General features: G+C 49.8%; 7 protein-coding genes across 7 annotated transcripts; 3 read left to right on the top strand and 4 right to left on the bottom strand.

Annotated features, from left to right (window-relative positions):
* Positions 1 to 648: 648 nt before the first annotated feature.
* Positions 649 to 1,557, top strand: ALT_7373 (fibronectin type III domain-containing protein; the record flags this gene model as incomplete). The annotated part of the gene is made up of 2 exons (XM_089600251.1): positions 649 to 1,058; positions 1,128 to 1,557. The coding sequence occupies 2 exons, from the start codon at positions 649 to 651 to the stop codon at positions 1,555 to 1,557; spliced, it is 840 nt and encodes a 279-aa protein (XP_089455436.1).
* A 467-nt stretch (positions 1,558 to 2,024) lies between these two features.
* Positions 2,025 to 5,584, top strand: ALT_7372 (uncharacterized protein; the record flags this gene model as incomplete). Its single annotated transcript, XM_089600250.1, has 5 exons — positions 2,025 to 2,267; positions 2,374 to 2,580; positions 2,669 to 2,867; positions 3,229 to 3,346; positions 3,397 to 5,584. The coding sequence occupies 5 exons, from the start codon at positions 2,025 to 2,027 to the stop codon at positions 5,582 to 5,584; spliced, it is 2,955 nt and encodes a 984-aa protein (XP_089455435.1).
* Positions 5,585 to 5,626: 42 nt separating this feature from the next.
* On the bottom strand, positions 5,627 to 6,816 carry ALT_7371 (SDR family oxidoreductase; the record flags this gene model as incomplete). The annotated part of the gene is made up of 5 exons (XM_033560506.2): positions 5,627 to 5,858; positions 5,905 to 5,989; positions 6,038 to 6,128; positions 6,173 to 6,284; positions 6,347 to 6,816. 5 exons carry the CDS (start codon positions 6,814 to 6,816, stop codon positions 5,627 to 5,629), a joined length of 990 nt encoding a protein of 329 aa, XP_033416397.2.
* Positions 6,817 to 7,230: 414 nt separating this feature from the next.
* On the bottom strand, positions 7,231 to 7,982 carry ALT_7370 (HHE domain protein; the record flags this gene model as incomplete). Its single annotated transcript, XM_033560507.2, has 2 exons — positions 7,231 to 7,590; positions 7,641 to 7,982. The coding sequence occupies 2 exons, from the start codon at positions 7,980 to 7,982 to the stop codon at positions 7,231 to 7,233; spliced, it is 702 nt and encodes a 233-aa protein (XP_033416398.1).
* An 806-nt stretch (positions 7,983 to 8,788) lies between these two features.
* On the top strand, positions 8,789 to 9,931 carry ALT_7369 (PP2C family serine/threonine-protein phosphatase; the record flags this gene model as incomplete). The annotated part of the gene is made up of 5 exons (XM_033560508.2): positions 8,789 to 8,857; positions 8,905 to 9,017; positions 9,076 to 9,358; positions 9,406 to 9,508; positions 9,552 to 9,931. The coding sequence occupies 5 exons, from the start codon at positions 8,789 to 8,791 to the stop codon at positions 9,929 to 9,931; spliced, it is 948 nt and encodes a 315-aa protein (XP_033416399.2).
* Positions 9,932 to 14,169: 4,238 nt separating this feature from the next.
* ALT_7368 (zinc-binding alcohol dehydrogenase family protein) lies at positions 14,170 to 15,195 on the bottom strand (the record flags this gene model as incomplete). Its single annotated transcript, XM_033560511.2, has 1 exon — positions 14,170 to 15,195. One exon carries the CDS (start codon positions 15,193 to 15,195, stop codon positions 14,170 to 14,172), a length of 1,026 nt encoding a protein of 341 aa, XP_033416402.2.
* Positions 15,196 to 15,942: 747 nt separating this feature from the next.
* ALT_7367 (putative oxidoreductase C513.07) lies at positions 15,943 to 17,009 on the bottom strand (the record flags this gene model as incomplete). Its single annotated transcript, XM_033560512.2, has 2 exons — positions 15,943 to 16,520; positions 16,601 to 17,009. 2 exons carry the CDS (start codon positions 17,007 to 17,009, stop codon positions 15,943 to 15,945), a joined length of 987 nt encoding a protein of 328 aa, XP_033416403.2.
* Between the last annotated feature and the right edge of the window lie 2,959 nt (positions 17,010 to 19,968).

The following is a 19,968-nucleotide window of genomic DNA, read 5'->3' as shown; positions in this document are numbered from 1 at the left end:
ATCACCCAGTGATTAATCGAACAAGTCAGTTGAGTGGGCTAACAGTCTGGCTGCTCTGGCCTATGTTAGAAACAAACTCCAGTTTAGGCGTTGACCTCCACGCTTACCTCTTGATCTCGCAACCAGTTGTTGGCCAAACATGTACTGCTGCTAAATCAAAAATACAAACCAACGAACCAGCACACTTATTTCGAACCCCCACTGGATGTCTGCAATGTCTGCAGGCAGTCTGGTATCTTGGGGCGGGATGATGTCTTGGCTTATTTATACTAGATGCACGCCAACTTCCCAAGGACCGGGGCTTGGCACGGTTCCAAGCATTCAGTGGCCATGTTCTCTCAATCTTATGTGAGAATCCCACTAAAAGTCGGGTGCTCATGCTTATGTCCTGCGCAGGGCGTGGATATTTGGGTCTAGAAACAATGATAAGCACTAACAAAGACCAAAGAATTGAATACGGCAGATGATCCTAGAGACTTGGCTGCTCACTACTGCTCTTCAGCTCCCTTTTAGCTGAGGGTTGGACCCTCCAGCATGTCAGCTCAGGGGTAACGCATATAAAAGGGGAACTGCCCATTGAGATGGAGGGCCCATTGTTCATGGCGTCTGCTGTAGCCAAACAGTATAGCCTCGTGCTGTCATCACAATATGAGACTGCTCAACCTGCTTCTAGCTCTCTCGCCGCTGGCTCGAGTCTCTTCGACTATACCTCAAGAATGGGGCAACTCCAGTGGGCCTTTGGGAGGCAAATTGATCAATGACCCTGCGCGCCTGCCAGAACTGCATGCAATGCACGATGAGGTGATCAGGATGTTGAACACGGGCGAGGCTATCCCTGTAGAGCGGTCGACGAACCTCACCGGGCATGGCCAGCACGACAAGCGCGTATACCAGGCCTTCGGCCTCCTCGGAGATTTTGTCGCATGCATGTTCGGTCTCAAGACTATTGAAAAGATTACCGACAAATTACCGGACCTTTTTACAGGAGGCGACATTGTTTGGACGAGCAAGGATAACTGCCGCGCGTATTTCAGCACTCAAGGAGGGGGGAACGAAGTGTTCCGAACTTATGGAAAAGACCATGGGAATCCCACATCCGAGGTATATAAAAAGTGACTGATTAGTAGTGGGCTGTGTGTGCACACCATCGATGCAACCACTATTCGACTCGAGTGGAACGCGGTATTCGGCACTTCAGGCTACGGCGTTTACTACAGAAGTGTTAGGGACAATACGGCGCGGAAGCTAGATGGTACAACGACAGAGACATCATACGAAGTCGGCTTCCTGTTCCCAGGAAGTTGGAACTTCGAATTCTGTGTGTCGGCCTTCAACGGTAACCTGGAAACCGCTCCCGTTTCCTGTATTACCCCGCCTGTTTGCTGCGGCTATAGAAAGAGAGACCTGGTTCCAGGAAACTATACTGTTGCGGAAGACGTAGCTGAAGACAAAGGGCTTGCGGACCTGTTTGCAGCTTACCAGCAGACTGCTGAGTTTGCACCCCTCGTTGAGGCTGGTTACGGCCGGGAAGATATGGAACTGCCGTCCATTCTATAAACATGGAATTATCAACGATATGGTAAAGTTAGTTACGATTGTTGTCTAACATGGTAGCTATACTACAGACATTCAATTGGGTAACATCTGAACTGTGGACTGTAAGAAGTTGCAGCCATCTGAGTCATTTAGTTCTGTCACCCTAGCATTAGTACCTTTAGAGGTATAATGATCCCTTGAGTATATTAACTCATAGGATTATGTACTAGTCTTTAAACTAGTATTTGATTTTACCCAGTTAGATTTAACCCCTCGTAGTCTAAAATAGAATGTGACCTAGTTATATTAAGATTAAATAGATATTATAATAGCGCTAGGCATAGCCAGAACCCATAGCAATCCTTTTCCGACACAAACTGCGCTATGTCCTTGGCTAACTTATGCTCATATTTATATATAAGTCTCCACTGAGTGACCATCCCTCCAACCCAACAACTATTTTCAAGTTACCACTCCATGCAAAGAAAATGAAGCTGCTTCTCCTCCTTGCCAGCACTGCCCTCGCAGCATTGCACAACCCCCTCCCCGGCCACATCTCCCTCCTCGCCCGCGACTCCACCGGCAACTGCACCGCCAAAAACACCTGCTCTGACTGCTACGGCCCGGGAAACATCCTCTGCGACAACGCAGGCTGCATCAATCCAAAAAAGGCGCAGCAATGCTGCAAAGGCGGCTGTATATTCCCTCCCTTCCATCAACATATCCTATCGGTACTAACAGATCTAGACTACTGCGTAGCAAAAGATAACTCCTGCTGCAGCGCCCTGGTACCCCCCTACCTTTCCCTAAATCACTACACATACTGACGACCAAAAGGGAACCGGAACACCAGGCACAGACGGCCTCCTCCCCTCCCCCACGGGCTCAGCCTCGTCGTCTGGCACAACCTGCACACCACAGCAAACCAATGAAGAATGCTGCTCCGAGAACGGCCTTTATCCGTCCCTGAAATGGTGCTACGGGAGCTACCCCGACCAAGTATGCTACAACCCCAAGTACCAGACCTGCTGTTCCGAGGGGACGGTATGTTTCGGCGAGGGGTGCTGCGATCTAGTTGTATGTTTCTCTCTTTCTCTCCCTGTTGCGATCAAGCCTGACGGGAGGTGTCTAGAGCGCCAGTGCTATCACGCCGGATCCTGCGGTCGCGACTGCGTTGCCCAGTGGGAATAGTGGGTCCGTGTCTGCGTCTACGCGGGGGTTGGGCACGACCTCGGTAACGTTGGGTTCTGGGTCTGCCATTATTGCTACTGCAACCGCATCGTCCAGTCCGAGTCAGAGCACGAATGCGGCTCTCGCGACGGGAATTAATGGTGCGTTGATGGGTGTGGGAGTGGGAGTGGGAGTGGCTGTGGCTGGACTGGGGTTGTAAATAGGCTCGAGCGCTGATTGTCTCCTGACAGGAACAGGGATGGCTTGCAGGTGCAGCTAAGGCCAATGCGGCTGGATACGAGGCGATAATTTTATTCACCAGTAGGATGAGGCTATTGTCCATCGCCAAGGGAAAGTAATTTAGTTCTCGTGTTGGATCGTGTCCACCAATGCGAGGGTGGGTAGTCTCGTATTCCGGGTGATGCCTCGAATTAAGCTAGCCTTGAGGCTACATAATGTAGTCTATCTTACGACGATTATCTCGGAAGGCTGATGAGTCTGAGATAATGGCCAGCCTCACAGTTGCAGAGGCTTCCGGCTTGATCGCCGCGGGCGTGTTCATCCTGCAATTACTCCTCCCGCTGTCTCTGCCACTTATCCTCATCGCTTTCCTGTCCGACGAGAACTCAATCATCAGTTGGTACGCGAACGGCCATCTTCCATGTCCCACATTAAACTGATCTGAGACAGGAACGTGCTCGCCCGCTTTCTCCACTCAACCCTATGGCCCAGCATCCTTGGCACCAGCACGGCGGCCGTATCCGGCGTGCAAAAGAGGCTGACTATAACCGGGTACATGCACACGATCATCCTAGGCGTCGTGTCAGTCGCCTCAATCGTGACTCCACTGGGCCTATATGATTCCATCGAGCCGGCGGGCTCACCAACGCCTGTACCATTCGCCTACATCAAAGGCACATCCGCGTTCAGTTACGGCACGCCGGATCGCATCGATGCCCCATTTACGCGCAACTGCGGCCTCCAGCAGGCTTGTCCGGGGACGAGCCTGAATGAGACATGTCACCAGCAGGGTCTGCTGGAGAGCTGTAGCGCCATCTACGATAGTCTTATCCCGGAGCAACTGGCAGATGTATTTCGCGACGGGGCGAGCGCGTTCGGTCCTTCGGTCTCGAGTATTTTCGACATGCAGTACCGAACCTTTTTCAATGGGACGGACCAGTACAGTGCGCTGGGATGGTATGCGAAGCCGTCGTATCGCTCGCTGCAGGTTTTGATCCTAGATGAGAAGGTCGAGGCTGTGGAGGGGTTGATTGTTGATATGGTGGACGGGGGGATAGGGTTTAGGAATCATACGGCGCCGGCCAAGGCACTGAAGTACGGCTCGAGATGGGATGAAGATATCCTGTTCATCCAGCCGGAGACGCAGTGCGTGCCGTTGAACTTTTCGATCGAGTTCCAGCTGCCGCCGGCTCTGGAGAAGAGTCTTTCTGTTGTTAATCTGGTGCTGAAGGACCACGGGGGGCTGTCGAATCTGGCGCAGCCTCGTCCCTCGATCAGTGTTCCTGTCAATGGGCAGAAGTTTGATTTGCGGCAGAGAGCGTGGAATGCGGCGTGGTATAACAACTTTCTTACCCTGGCGTACTTCAATGCGACGGATCGGGATCCTACAAATATCACGCGTCTGGATGTCACGCCAGGACAGACCTTCAAGCTGCAGGATGCAAACTTCACCATTGGATATCGCAACATCGAGACGACAATCAGTCTGGGAGAGTACCTCAATCTTCGCTTGAGTAACTCCACCGTTAATCCCAACAATATCACCCAAAAAGACTTCGACCTTGCGACAACCCTCTGCGGCGGGACAACCTCGTCCAGCCCCTCCACCATCACCAGTGCCCTCATCGGCTGCGGCCTCGTCTACGGCGCGGCCAACCGCACAGACGGCGTCTCCCCGCTACGAACAGACCCAAACTCCCCCTGGAGTATCCCGCTCTACATCTGCGCCAGCGCGGTCAAGGCCAGCCTCAAGACCGTCTCCTTCCACTACAACGGCACCGGCCTCGACGCACTGTCAATCACTTCACTGTCTGAAAAGACGTACCCCTCTCCACCCCTCTGGGCCGTCGAAGACCTCCCAGACCGAACTCTCGAAGAAGTCCAACCGCTCTGGGGCATCCTCCCCGAAAACGCGACTTCACCCACCAACCCGGCCATCAACCTGTCTACAATCGCCAGCCCATCCCTCTACCTACCGGGCTACATCGACCCCACCACCACCCCCTTCACAGGGCTCGCGCCGGTCCCCGTCTCCACGGGCCAAAACCTCCCAGGCGTAGACTTCTACACGCAGTCGCTTTACCGCGCACTAAGCATCAGCAGACCCGCCGGCCAGCCATTTGCAGATTACACCGGCTGGACGAGTCTCGCTCTCTACGCGAAATGGCAGAATCTCTCGACAACTGCCGCCGGCGCAGCGAAGATTCTTGATCTCGTGTGGACAGATTTCGCGGCGAACGCTATGGTGGGGACGAGGGCTGTTGCAGACCAGAACCAGGTGCGACCGGTCACGGTGTTTGAGAGGCGGATACGGTATAGGCTTCAGTATGCGGTTCCGGGGATTGTGGTGTTGGCTGCGACGCTGGGGATTGTGGCGAGTTTGGTTGTTTTGGGGTGTATGCGGCGGACGGGGGTTAGGCGGTTGAAGGGGTTTTTGGAGAGGACGGCTGTGGGGAGGGTGCTGGGGTTGGTGCTTTTGGATGAAGATGGCAAGGATTGGGTGAGCAAGGTGGGTGGAAAGAGGGTGAGGATTACGGAGGGAGAGATTACAGTGCAGGAACGGTTACTCAGCGCTGAGACGAAGAGCGACGGACATGAAAACGATAGTGTAGAAGCAGTAGATATTGAGGATAGCTAGGTAGAATACAGTGTTCACTTTTCATATCTCACAAAAGCAGAATCACTTGCTCATCTTCCTCTTCTTGTTCACGTGCTTAGGACGGAAGCTCTCGGCGTACACCTTGAAGAACTCCACCGGCTCCTGCGGATGAACACCCGTCACATCGTGGAATGCAGTGGTGGAAATGTAGTTGGTCTTGCCCTCGCGGACAAGGGAGTAGTACTCGAGAAGATACTGCAGCTCGGACTCGTCGCTCTCCGACTGCGCATGCAGGACCTTCTTTGCCTCGGCCCTGGGACTGTCAGCTCGTCGCTTTCAGGTGGTTGGAGAGATCTTACTCTGAGATATTCTCGAACTTGAGGTCTGTGCCCAGCGCCTGGCTGGCTGCGCTGGCGAGTTCGTCACCGGTCGTGAGCATCGGTCCTGCGCTGTTAGCTCGCCTGCGCTCAATCTAGCTTATTGAGCACATACCGGTCAAAACCATCAGTTGCCCGCGGTGCTTATCGGCGAAGCCATGCTTGCCTTTGCCGCAGAGGACATGGGCGACCACTTGTGCGACGTCCTATTTGGTCAGTTTGATTCCCACAAAGGGAGGAGAGAACATACACCCAACGCGATAGGAGCGAATTTATGATTCTGTCCCACAGGAATAGGGAGGATACCCTCCGTCTGCGCCTGCTCCGAATACAGCAATAGATTCTCGGCGTAGAAGCCAGCCCTACACACGTCAGCTTGCCATCGCCTCTAGGAGCAAGTTAAGAATAAGGAAGACGTGCATACCTAACAACAACAGGCGAATGCCCAGTCTGAGTAGACGAATCCCCCTTGGAAGCCATAAATGCCGCCTCGAGATCAATAAAGCTGCGGAGATGAGGCTGCTTGTCTCTCTCAGCGAGGTCGCATCCCGCTGAGCTGACGAAGCAGACATTGGCGATATTGGCCTTCTTCGCCGCTTCGATCATCTCCATCGTGATGTCGAATTTCTCTTTATGCGCCGGCGGGATCAGGCACATGGCCTCGGCGCCGATCTGCTGCAGGGTCTGGACGGTGTGCTTCAGACGGCCTGGTTCGTGCGCAACAATCTTGACGCCCAGCTTGGCGAGTTCCTTGCATTTTTCTGCGTGGGGGTGCAGGGTGAGACCGGCGACGGACTTGATGTGGGATTTGAAGGTGTCGTTTGTGAGGAGTAGCTCGGCGATGAGGAAGCCAGTGTGGCCGTCCACCGCGGTGATGCAGACTGTGCGGGACATTTCAGCAATTGGTCGATTCTTGTCAATTCTTGTCAATTCTCGTCAATTCTCGTCAATTCTCGTCAATTCGTGTCAATTCAATTGTTCGGAATTCCTGAACTTGGCTGCTGGAAGGGTGAGGTTGTGCTGTTTATACTAGGGCTAAGCGCACACCGCGTCATTGTGCTATCACCACCTTGATTATGCACGTTTCCGGAAACTTGGCTTCAGATCTTGTTTCCGGTATCTGGGCATGTAGCCTGATCTACCAATGACGTCCAAGTGATCTATGATGCCGATACCTGTCTTGGTCTAGATCCGGCCACATCTACACTGTGACCAGTCGATTTAGATATGTCCTACAGGCTACAGTCTACAGTCTAGACCGATTCACGAACTATAATGGCCAATAAATTGGTACTATTACAAACACTACTAATGACCCATTGGCCGCTGATGACCCATAGGCGACTCCTGTCCTTCATGCGGCCACTTGCGGAACAAATCCGCCAGCTGGTCAAGTGGAGCAGTTAACAATCCCACAGCCGTCTCGAAGGGTGGCTTGTTGGGCGCACTGGGATGCGAGCGCGTCGGCACAAACATCTTGGTCCGATCGAAGCTCTTGGAAAGACTGACGCTGTCGTCGTGGGACAGAGCCTGGTCGAGCTTGACCAGGTCGTTAGTTTCTTCTTCCTTGATGTGCTCTGCGAGATCGGCCATCAAGGATTTGATGGTGGGAATGAAGTCGGCGTTTGAGGGGTCCAAGTTCTGGAATTTCTTGAGTTTTTCTTTCACCTGTGGTTGTCAGTTTTATCACTGGAGATTAGAGTAAGATGAGAGAGTACAGTTTGGTGCTCCCTCCTGTCTTTCTCTGCCATTGAGATTCCATCCGGGAGATGTTTCTCGAACGCAGGATAGACGACGAGCTCCTCGCCGATGGAGTGCCGGGCTAATTCCCAGGTGAACAGATTCTGATAGCGAGTCTGCTCATCGCGGTCCTTTGCGTTGATGATCCTTTGGTAGCAGGCTTCGATCTCGCGGTGATCCTGCTTGACCGTGTCGGTAATTCGTCCGATCATTTGGATGGGAGAGGCGGAGACGCTTCTTGTTGCGATGGGAAAGGGTTGGAATCTGGAAATGGGGATGGAGAGTGGGATGGGGCGTAGGAGTCGCACGGGAACAGCCATTTTGTACGGTTATGGGCTCCTTCTTACAGGGACGATTGGGTTATATAGCTGGAGGTACGATGTCATGATGAGAGAGTGGCAGCTTAGCTATCCAGCTGATTTTACTGGTCATGTCGTCACTGCCAGTATCCATCACTCAGGATAGGAGGATATAGTTTCCAGCATTCGCTGCCGTCACCATGAGATAGTAGTAGCAGTCTACTGCTAAGCAGACACTGGCGTGATGATTGTAACGTTTTCTCAATGCCAATGTGTATGCACTATTTTATTGATCTACATACGGGCAGTCTTGCATGGAGGGATAGCCATCCGGTCTAGAACACACAGATACCTTGCTAATTCCCTCCAGCAGCTCCTAGTAGATCTGTCCATGTCAGATCTCCACTGGTGTCCGGATGTGGTAAGAGTGACGCCATATCTTGGCAGGCTCATTGACTCTACTAAAACCCGACTTATCCTCACCAGAGAATCGATAGATGCACAATGTGACATAATAATAGGCCATTGTAACATCCATTGTGACAGGGATATTTATTACTTTTAGTCTCACTATCCAGACTCTAAACCACAGGTCAACATCCGCTTCTATCCCCAAATCCAATGCAGAAGGCTAAAAGCCAAGGATATGCGGGAACCTGAAGCTTGATTCTACAAGGCCTTCCCAGTGATGTCATCAAGCATGTCCACTCAAGCCTCAGCTTCCATAAATAGTGATCAAGGTGCGCGTTTTATAATAGTAGAAAGTAAATAAATCAGTTGTACTACACTGGCATTTCCATCCGTCCTATTGGAGTTGACAAACCAACATGGGTTCCCGTGCACATGCACAGTCGTCCAAACATGCCATCAAATTACGCGGAGCAGGAGGGGCCAGTGTAAGCATTCCTTGAGGCGCGTAGCTGTCAAATATTAACGACAGTAGGCGCAAGGAACCCGACCCTCGCAGCAGGATCAATACACTATAATCCTTCCGGATGAGATTCCCAAGACGACGATTCACGATGAACTAGCCATTTTTGCGGTCTACGACGGACAGTAAGGCAGACACCTTTCATTATTGATTGAAGTGTATTAATGAAGACAGTGGCTCTAGAAAGGTCGCGCACCACGCAAAGCGACACATCAGGGAGCTCCTCTTTGAAGGCGACGCGCTACAAGCCGGTCGCTATCAGGACGCAATCCGACAGGCCATCCAAAAAGAAGAGGAAACGCTTCTTGAGGAGTGTCAAGAGGGGGAGGAGAAATTCGCGATCTCGGGATCAACGGTCTCGGTAGTGATTATTAACCTTAACAAGGGCGTGATGGTAGTGGGCAACCTGGGTGACTCGCATGTCCTCATGGGCGAGTGCGATATAACCGGGCAATTGGAGACTGTGGTATGCTATGTCCCCCTTCAGTGCCGCAGACAAAGCTAAGAGTGTAGCGTCGCTTGACACAAGACCACAAACCCGACTGTCCGGAGGAGAAGGAGAGAATCGAAGATGCAGGGGGAGTAGTCAACTATGAGTCCGAGACGGCGCGGATAGGTATGCTGCTTTGCATTACTTACAACAAAGCTAACGTGAATAGGAGCTTTGAATATGTCGCGAGCGCTCGGAGACCTGCAGTACAAGAACCCGCTTAATAATGATACTGCAGGTCCAAGCACGACAGGGCAGGAACTAGCGGCCATGACACCGTCGATTGAACAGGGCAACTTTTTGTCTACTGAACCGTCTATTACCCGGGTAGATCTGCGGCAAGACCGTCGATATATCCTGGCTTTGACGACAGATGGTGTGACCAACGTGATGAAGGACAATGCCATCATCGATGAAATCAAGACACGGCATGAAGGGGGACTAAGCGTGCAGCAGGTAGCTGACCAGCTGGTCCGGGATGTTGCAGAGGGCATGCGGAGGGACAACGCTACATGTATCGCGGTGTTCCTTGATGGATGTTTGTCCTGACATGCTTGACCTACGTACTATGCATCGGATAGGAAACGAGAAAGACGAAGAATCCTCATGTAAATGATAGAAGTATTTATGATCCAATATCATCCATCTCCAGCTGTCGAATCTACGGGCAAGTCCCACCATAGAATTGGCGCCGAATATTCCACCTATTCCACCGTTCCAACACGGTAAGACTCGGTCTTTCGCTGATACTAGACCCAAAACCGGTAATTCTGTTTCGCAATTCCTCTCCACTGACTCCCTCCTTGCTTCCATTCCTGTTCCAGGTTCGCGTGCTGGTGCTGGGGTGCATGCACAGTATATGCAGTTGCGGAGAGTGGACTGTGAGCTCCCATTCTCGGTCCTGGTCCCTGCACATATGTGTATAGATCGCTTTCTCCTCACTTGATGCCGTCAGGTTGGTCACCATTGTAACTGTCAGACTTTGTGGATCAACGCGCAGACGAGCCCCTCCTTCTGCATGACCTATCGTATAGGAAGGTGACTGTCTCTGGTTTGTTGTGGAGGGGCTTTCACCGTAGAACAGCTCTTCCCGCGATGATACGAGCGCAGTCGACCGTAAAAGAGAGAACCTCGGACTAAGTTGAAAGAGGAAATGGCCCCTACCCTCTAGCAGGCTGCTCCTGTACTGTGACTCAGCTTCATCATTCGACATATTAGGGATATATGCCCCTAGCACAGCTGTACAAGGCTCATTGGTAAACAACAGAATATGTGAATGGCGATCGCCTCGTAGTTGTTGCAGCAGATGGCCCATTCCTAGGTCTTCCGTTCGAGGCAGCAATTTTAAACTACAATCAGTTGACCCGGAGGCCTCCATGCCGAGCCGGAGCAAAAGAGTAACTGCCGCCAGGGTATAATTCGGTAGTCGTTCCTCTGGTGGTACCATCGTCTCCCTTAGACTGCGGGGCTGGAATATAACGCCCCAGAAGCGGTAGAATCGTGCGCAAAGACCCGGCTGTACGGGTTAGGGCCATCTAGGCATAAAGATGAGGGATATACTCACGAGAACATCTGCCACGATTCCCGCATCGACCGTCTGGTCCTCATTACAAACCGCGTCCGCAATACTGTCCGCCAGTTTCTGACAAGCAGATGAGGATTGGTCATCGAACATACCAGAGGGTAAGCGTGGCCCCGGGGCATCCCACACTCTCAGCTGCAGGAGTAACCTCACGAAAAGGGAGAACTCATCTCGAAAAAGTCGACGCCTGATCAAACCCCTAGGTTGTATCCTCTCGGCCGCATCTCGCAGCTCATCGTGTGAGGGCGCCAAACTTGAGTGAGGCAGTGTCGTAGCCAGCACGTCCATGATGTCGTCTACTGCCCACTGGTTCTCCGCGGAATAGAATTGCGCGGGTTCGCTAATGCATTTAAGCATTCTCCGAAAATCCGCTTCCCGAAATGACGCCTCATCGTGATCCCCCCGCTCCCGCATCCCTAGTGAGTCCGTGGCTCGAAAGACAAGGAGGGCAATCGCCCGCTGAAACCCCTTTACATCGATCCTGCTCCCGCGAGAACTACATGCGAATGGATAATGCGCGTAGAAATGCAGACATCGCCAGAGGAGATACACTGGCTCCTGGGATGCAATGCCCCGATGCTGACTGGCAAGGAACCGGCGGAAACTCTCGACGTCCCAGTCTGTGGGATTAGTGTTGGCATGTAGAAGTTGGATGTGGACATACAGTGGTCGAATCCGTCTTGAAAAGTGTGAAGAAAAAAAATGTTCCACACGTCTTTAGCGCCCGCCCAGTGAGGAGCGAGTGTTTCGTTGAGGTTGTCAAGTACCGATTCTGGCTGTGTTAGTATGGGTTCTAGGTTGAGGGGAACGGAACGGACCTCTGGTTACTTCGTCGAGATATTTCTTTACCCTGCTGGAACTGGATATGGAACAGAACATTTCCATTGTCAGGTCGTCATTTTAATGAGGGCTTTTGTGTTTTATAGCCATGCGCAACGTGGCATATAAGAGGCACGCTAGTGGGGGCTGAGGCGCAATACGAGCCTCCCGCTCTCTCGTTTTGGAAATGAGCTGCCTAGTCCTGACGTTATATAAGTCAGTGAAAGGTGGTTTGGGCTACATGTCCCGATTCTAAGATACAACATGGACATGTATGTTCTGGTATAAGTGAGCCGTCGCGGTGCTTTTTTGCGCAGTTCTCTACCATGTGTCATATCTCAAACTAAATGCGCCATTTCACAGAGAAAACTCTAATGCCTTAGAGCAATCCACCGTACACGATCATACATGCAGCAGTTAGGTCATCAATATGGAAATGGGCCTATGATACTACATCAGCATGACAGAGACTTCGACCTGTGACAGTAAAATCTCACCTTAGCCAACAGAGAAGCGTATCCAATTCCCATATTTTGTCCAATCCAGACTAGACACCGCTTGAAATAGTCCTGCAACTCAAGGGGTACGGTGGATAGCTGAGAGGCAATGTACAGGGGATACATCAACAGTAATCCCCCAGCTGCCCTTCCGGGCTGGTTGATGGGATTGCCACGTTGCACCGTCGCAGAGAATGAATACAAATCCTCAACTAGGTGGTACGCAATTGATGATGTAAAGTCCTGAATGAGCTGCGTAGCCTTCAGTCTCTCTTGATCGTTGTCCTCTACGCCAGCCTGGATGAGTTTGAGCCTGAAAATAATATCGAGGAGGTAGCATTGTGCAACGCGACTAACGTTCAGGATGGCTGCCGCGCGAATGTCAGTGTACATGTGTAATGGGCCGGGCCAGTGTCCGACTTCAATGTATGGGTTACTGCTCGCTCGTACGTGGCCTATTGTGGTGGGCTTGCTCTCTGGCGAAAGACTTTCCTCCCACCGTGCTAGGCGGTCATTGAGTATAGCAGCCAGCTGTAAAAGGGCATGTTGACGCGACTCTGTCGATGTCGAGTTTACCAAGACTTGTTCCCCTTCCAACCTTAGGGAGTATATGTCAAGTAGGATGTCGTGTAGTAATCCCAGGTTACTGGCCGAATGTGGCAAGCGCACAAGACCGGGGTCCTAGACAGTCAGCTTAGTAGACTGAATATGTGCATTTACTTACTTTCATCTGCGTCCCTGGGTCAAGGGAGTTACAAGAGAATACTCCACGGATAAAGCGCAATGGCGAGTTCTGGATTTGCAACATTCCCGCTATCCCTCTAACATGTACGTCGATTTGCTCAAGACGTGTCTCATCAGCCATGACAACCTGCCCTATCAGTAATCCGCTATAGCCAAGCTGCAAGAGTGACATACCTCGTAAAGACCCATCAGCCAAGCCAGCTGAACAGGCTCTGCCCTCTTGGCCACAAACCCTGAACTTGCAATCTCCTCTGCCAGATACCGCAGCAACTCATGGTACAACACCTCTGCCTTGTTGATAAAAGACGGCCGATACAGCTTCTTAGCATTATTCGCATAGCTAATCATCGTGCAGGCTTTTGCAAGAACCGAGTCCATTCCTTTGCGCTTGACCTGCATCTCAAGATCATTGAGAAAGCCAACGGATGCGCTGATGATATCCTGTGAGGAAATGGAAAAGTCATAGAAGAATCCACGCACGGCATATTCCACTACATCCTCCTCGCTCACTTCTTTTGGAGCAGCGTCATCCGGTAGGCTATCTGTACCAGGGTATGGTGCTCGAACCGGTAGACTACACTTTCGCGCGAGGGGCTTTACACCCGCCCAGTAGTCAGTGGCGGTTATGGTCTCAGTATAGTTCCGCTGGAAGATCAGCGTCTGGCTGGCTTGTTCTTGGTAGCCTGCACATGTGCGGTTTGAATTTTGGCATCGCAGACATGACTGCTCCGTGGTTAACGAGCTGCAAGTATACAAAAAGTGTAGGATAGAGTGAATCTCACAGGACGAGCTTTATCGCACTGTATTAAATTAGCTCTGCCGTAGGCTATGGGTATGACCAACCTTCTTCCTCCGCCGTCTGCATGTTTCACATCCTCGCGAGGGGCCGAGGTAGACCATCCTGAGGGAATTATCTAGTTCATCAGATTCAGAGAATACATACGAGTCATGGATTGACTGAGCTATATTTATAGGCTTACTTGGCTGCTGCCTGCTTACACAAGCAAATTCTGGCGCTTCGGCTTTATTGCGGTAGCTCCGAATCACCGAGCCCATAATCACCGCAATATCGTATGGATGAATTATACTCAAACAGATAAACCCGAGTTCTTCACTCTAACTACTTATAAGACACATTCACCAAACTATAGCAGAACAACCAACTTCTTCGCAGAAATGCCCCCCTTCCCATACAAATCCACCGCCTCCTGCACCTTTTCCAGCCCCGTCCCCACCACCAGAGGCTCAGGGGCAGGCACAAAAGCTCCTGACTGCAGCGCGCGCGGGAGATAGTCCTCGTACACGGCTTTTCCAACAAAGTTGTCCTTGAGCGTAGTCCCGAATATATGCTTCACCTGAATCCCATCCGGAGGCGGCGCAAAGCCGCCCTTGACAGTAGCGACAAACTTCTTCCCTTGTGATTTGCTCAGAATATCAATGCACGCTGCCGTGGCAGTAAACCCGATACAGTCAATTGCACCGGCGAGAACCTTGTCCTTGGCTGCTTGGACGATGTCCTCCACGACAGTTGGACTGCTGTAGTCGAAGACCTGGCTGGGCCCTAGGCGTTTAACGTAGTCGAAGTTCTTCGGAGATGCAGTGGTGATCACCTCGTAGCCTGCAGCGACAGCGAGTTGGATAGCATTACTGCCGACGCTGGATGCACCGCCCCAGACTATAAGTGTCTGTCCAGTGGACGCAGCGCGTGGTTCGCTCGGGAGGTTCAGATGGAGGAAATCCTCTTGGAACATTCCACTTGCGGCAGTTGAGAGACAGAGAGGCACCACGACGGCCTGTTCGTAAGTGATGTGGTCAGGTATTTCGCAGGCGAGGTTGTCTTGTAGGATAGTGTAGGTCTGGAAACCGCTGGCCTCGGTGCGTCCGGCCATGAGCCCGACGACATGGCCTAGGACGCGAATCCCTGGTTTGAATCGGGTGACATTGTCGCCGACGGAAATCACCTCGCCGGCTACGTCCTGCCCGAGAATGGTCGGGTAGTTCAAGGGGAAGAAAGCCTTCGTTTGGATCAGTCCATCGATTGGGTTGATGGCGACAGCATGGTTGCGGATTAGGATTTCGTTGGCCTCTGGCTTGCCGACTGGTGATTCCTTTATTTCAAATGCAATCTTCTTTTCTTCGGAAAGCCAGGCAGCTGTGTTGGTGAGTGTCATTGTGATGAGTGTAGGAATATTACTTTAGTTTGAGAGCACCGAGATGCGGTCTTCAGGGTATAAATAGAAATGATGAGTCAATTTCTGCTGATTAGAGAATGTGAGGCAGTCAAGTGCAAGTCCATCCGTCTTATTTATACCTGAATCGCTCGCTACTTATTTGTCATGCATTGTAGTACTCATATCAAAAGTAAGGCCTAACATTACAAACCCGAGCTCAGGCTTATATCCGAGCCCGGAGCCCGAGTAACCCAACAATGCATCGCGCTGCCATTGGATATGAACGATCTGATCCCTGAAAAACTGCGCAAAGCTAACTTAATCTTGGGACGTTGCATGTCTTACGTATGATACTGGCATTACCCTTTAGGGCTAGTCTTGCGCATATCTTACTCTGGCTGTACAATATCCGTTTGCCTCCTGTGTCTGATTGAGAGCTGATATCCGTTTTCAACCCACTGAAAAGTAAGGGATTATGTAGAAAACCTGTACTGAGCAGAGCTTGCTGCATTTAGTACTAGTACTAAATAGTATAGATTATATAGCATAAGGAGTATTAATTACCTCCTATCAAGCATTTCAGAATTTAATAATCATACTAAAAGAGTCTACAGAATCTAGCTTCAAGCATGATATTCATTATTACTTACCGGCTGTCATTCTATGTGTTAGTTAATCATCATGGTATATAAAAAAAAATAAAAATAAAAATAAAAAAATAAAAAAAAAAAACCCAATATTAGCACTTCAAACCCCCTTCCCTCTCAACTCCATCTGCTGCCTCACCAAATCCCCCACCTGCCTCTCCATGCCCTTAAACTCCATCCCCAACTCCCTCCTCGCCTTCCCAGCATCAACAGTATAGGATTTTGCCGTCTCCTGCACATTCTTCCACCCCAGCGGAAACTCAGGGAGCTCCTTTTTTACAAAAGTCTCTACCTCTGCCCATGTCCTTCTTTCCGCTGCCAACAAATACGATTCAAATCCCGTAATCTTCTCGTCCAGCGCCTTGACGTGCGCATCGGCAACATCAAGCACATGAACACCCAGATACTGGCTCATAAGAGGCTGCTCGGGCTGCTCCGAGACCAGCGTCTGGAAAAGGATGCCGTTCGAGCCGCCCAGGTCAGCCGCATTGTCTTGGATGAGACTGCGTCCGAAGACGAGGACAGGGTGCAGCGTGACTACGTCGAACAATGGGCGCTGGGCGTCCACGTAGTGGATGGTGGCTTTGTATGACGCGAGCTTGCTGGCGTGATACTGGTCCATTGGGTCCAAAGAGGGGACCTTTTCAGGGTCGACCGTGTAGTCGATTGCGTTTGTTTCTGGACTTATGGTCAGTCTGACATAAAGACTCGCATGAGATAACCAAGTAGATATCGCTAGGAAGGAAATAACAACAAACCCCGAACAACATCCAAACTCCCAAACCCACCCAGCGGAACCAACGACAGCACACTCGCCGTAATAACGACTTTCTTGACTGAAGGAAACTTGGCCGCGGACTCCAGAATCGACAACGTCCCTCGAACAGCCGGAGTCAGAAGATCTGCGCTGCCGCCACTGGGTATCGGCGACGCGATATGCATGATGAACTGCACGTCCTGCAGGGAGGAATCGAAAGCACCAGAGACAGTAATATCCGGAACGATAGAGAACTCAATTTGCTCGTCGTGAGCGAGAACGCGGCGCAGCTTGTCGGCCTGCTCGGGCCGACGGATGACGAGGCGGACTCGGTATCCCGCGTCCAGGACGTGCAGGGCGACCTGGGAGCCGATGAAGCCGGTGGCTCCGGTGATGAGGACAAGGGACATGGTGATTGATTGATCTTTTGGTTTGAATAATATTGTAGAGAGTCATTGGAGATGATTGAGAATACAGCGGGCTATATACCCACATGGTGTCTAATGGAGGAAAATGCTGACAAACGAGGATTGAAAGAGGTGGAATACAAGCAGTCTCTAGATCTTGATAATACTCACGCCAAGGCGGATGTTCATTTAATCAATAAATCTTATCGTAAATGCGCGGCTGGGTCAATGTGTCAACTATGTGGGCCTTATGTCTGTATAATTCCCACGCTAGACCTATTGCAGGATGGCACTCCGCTCGGGATGGTCACTAATCACTAAATGGACGGTTGAATTTTTCATTTTGAATTATTAATCCCCTGGTATCTGTGCCTTCATAGCGCACCCACACTGGGAAGCAGTGTGGGTACACCACACCATAACTTCCAACCACAGCGTAACTTCTAATTTCATGATATTTGAAGCTATTCGCAATGTATTGACTGGTATCTAAAAAAGAAATATCACCATTTGTTTTAGCTGCTCTCACTGCTTTAATTAATATACTACTCTCCTGTGTAGGTAATAGTAGTGGCTTCTTACTGTGTATGACGGCACTGCTCATATTTCGATAGTATGGTAGTATTTCGATAGAAAACTAAGCATAGAGAGGAGAGGGAAGAAATATGTCCATAGTAGAGAGATATGTAAACAGAGGGCGGAATAGTGCAAATAATCTAAACAGCCCTGAAGAGGTAAGTAGTTAAGATAGGCAGAAAGCTCCGCGTAAAGAGGTCAGCAGGGAACCCTGGAACATAGTGATAGATTATTATAACCCAACCCCCCCACCCAGGCTCTGGATGCCCTTATCTAGGGTCTATCATCATCAGGGTAATCATTAAGGAATACATTATCTTTAGCTGCTTATAGCTATTCTAGTAGGCACATTAGTAGGCCTGGCATGGCTAGATACTAGGTATAGAAGTTATAGAGTAATATTAGGGAGTTCCTAAAATTTCAGGCTGGATACCAGGCAAGATTAATGTCATGACTAAGCTATCTTACCTAGTATTAGAGCTTGTGATAGTAGAGTTAGGATGCTAGTATTTTGTTAACCTCCTATTTATCCTTATTATTAACTAGAGTTGCATAACTGAACCGCTAAAATCGAATCCGACCCTCACCGAACTCGCAGCAGTGAGGGTTCAGTTCTAAGCCTATGGAATCGCACCTGTTTCGGTTTCCCTAGGTTGGAACTGATTCGAGTTCAGTTAAAACCGTCGGTTTCGATTTTTGAGGATTTATCGGATTCGACTAACCAACCCTCACTGTTTTAGATAGAAATCATTAATTCCTAGGATATATCTAATAACTTTGATATCACTAGATAGCCCTAGATCTAGGCTATCTAAATATATAAATATTAATTCAAAATATTTAGTGGTTGCTGAGATATAAGGGAATAATCATTTCTGTCATAGGTTGGTATGTATAAAAATATTAGTTTTCTATAGGTATAGTAGTGTATGGTAGATAGTATGGCAGTTAATGATCATTTAAAATTTTAAAACAGCAAAAATTCACTGAATGATAGCAGTCTAACTCGCCTGAAATCAAACCAAATCTAATCATGGTTAGTTAGTATAGGCCTAGCTAGGCCTACCTAGGACTAGTGGCGGAGTTTGCGGTGAAACTCAAACTAAATTAGAACAGATTAGGTTTGGTTCCAATTTCTAAGGTTTGGACTCAAAATCGCAGCAGTTCGGTTCCAACTGGTTTTGAACTCGCCCGAACTCAGACCGAATGCAACTCTATTATTAACTTAAGTAAGGGAGCTGGGTCCTAGAAGCTGGCTAGGCAGAGGAGGTATAGATAGGGCTTTATAAAGCTTCTTAGGTGTAAAGACAGGGTGGACTTTTATAGAATCTAGGAGATCTAGTTAGAAGGTATTCCCCTCGGACCCCTCTTAACTTATAAATTATAATCTAGTTATAGTCTAGTGAGCTGGTCAGTGAGCCGCCTGCTTCTAAGGAAGAATATAATAACATTAATATAACTATATTTCTGACCGCATTACACATTTGTCCTCTGGGTATGGCATTGGGCTGCCTGCTCGCGCACCCATAAGGGCTTTATTATATTCTTCGGTTTTGGATATACTACGTTGAAATATTTACATTCTGATAAAAGCTTGGCTTAGTTGACTGTCTTGAACTGAGATCACAAAGACAATATTTTGTTACTGTACCAGAGGTTGCAGTCAATACCAACCTCGTCAGAGCAAGGATGTTTAAGTCTGACCATGAACATGATGAGGATGGTAATGAGGGTGAGGAGGACAACAAGGTATATGTTTGTTGAAAAAATTGTGAAACACAGAACAACAAACCAAGGAAGTGAGTATCTACTACGTACGTTACCGTTGCAAATGTAAAAAATAGTGAGAGTATTTAACAGTTCGACGCCCTATACCGAACGTAAGTCCATCATTTGCCAATAGTCTTCAAGTCCGCGCCCGTTCTCTATATCCTTATCTTTCTTCATCACTCTCCACATCGGTAATGTCGACGCCAGTTTCCTCATCTGACGGTACATCTTCCTGTCTTCCGGGACCAGGAACAGTCCTTTGTTCAACAACCATTCCAGCGAATCACTTTGTACATAATAAGCATGCTCTCCTGAAGGAACTTCATTCCTCCGCGACGGTGGATACTTGTGTGAGATATAAAGTGACGTTATCCACCGCCAATAATTCTTTTCGGGGGAGGAAAACATTCTTTCCGTTAGGTCTCTGAACGCTTCTCTCTCCTCTTGACTCGCTAGTCCACTCTGTTCCACCTTATCCCGCAGAAACTCGAGTAAAATCTGTCGCGACCATCCCGCTTCGTTTAGCCGTAAGAACAGCCCTGTCGCCAATGTATATGTGTACGTCGATTTAACGAAAAACTCAACGGAAAGCAGATCCGGTTCTGCACCAACAGTC

This window comes from Aspergillus lentulus (genome assembly GCF_001445615.1).
Source record: "Aspergillus lentulus DNA, contig: Alt13, strain: IFM 54703, whole genome shotgun sequence".
NCBI lineage: Eukaryota > Fungi > Ascomycota > Eurotiomycetes > Eurotiales > Aspergillaceae > Aspergillus > Aspergillus lentulus.
The sequence above is the reverse complement of the archived record's forward strand: the minus strand, read 5'-3'. Positions and strand labels throughout refer to the sequence as shown.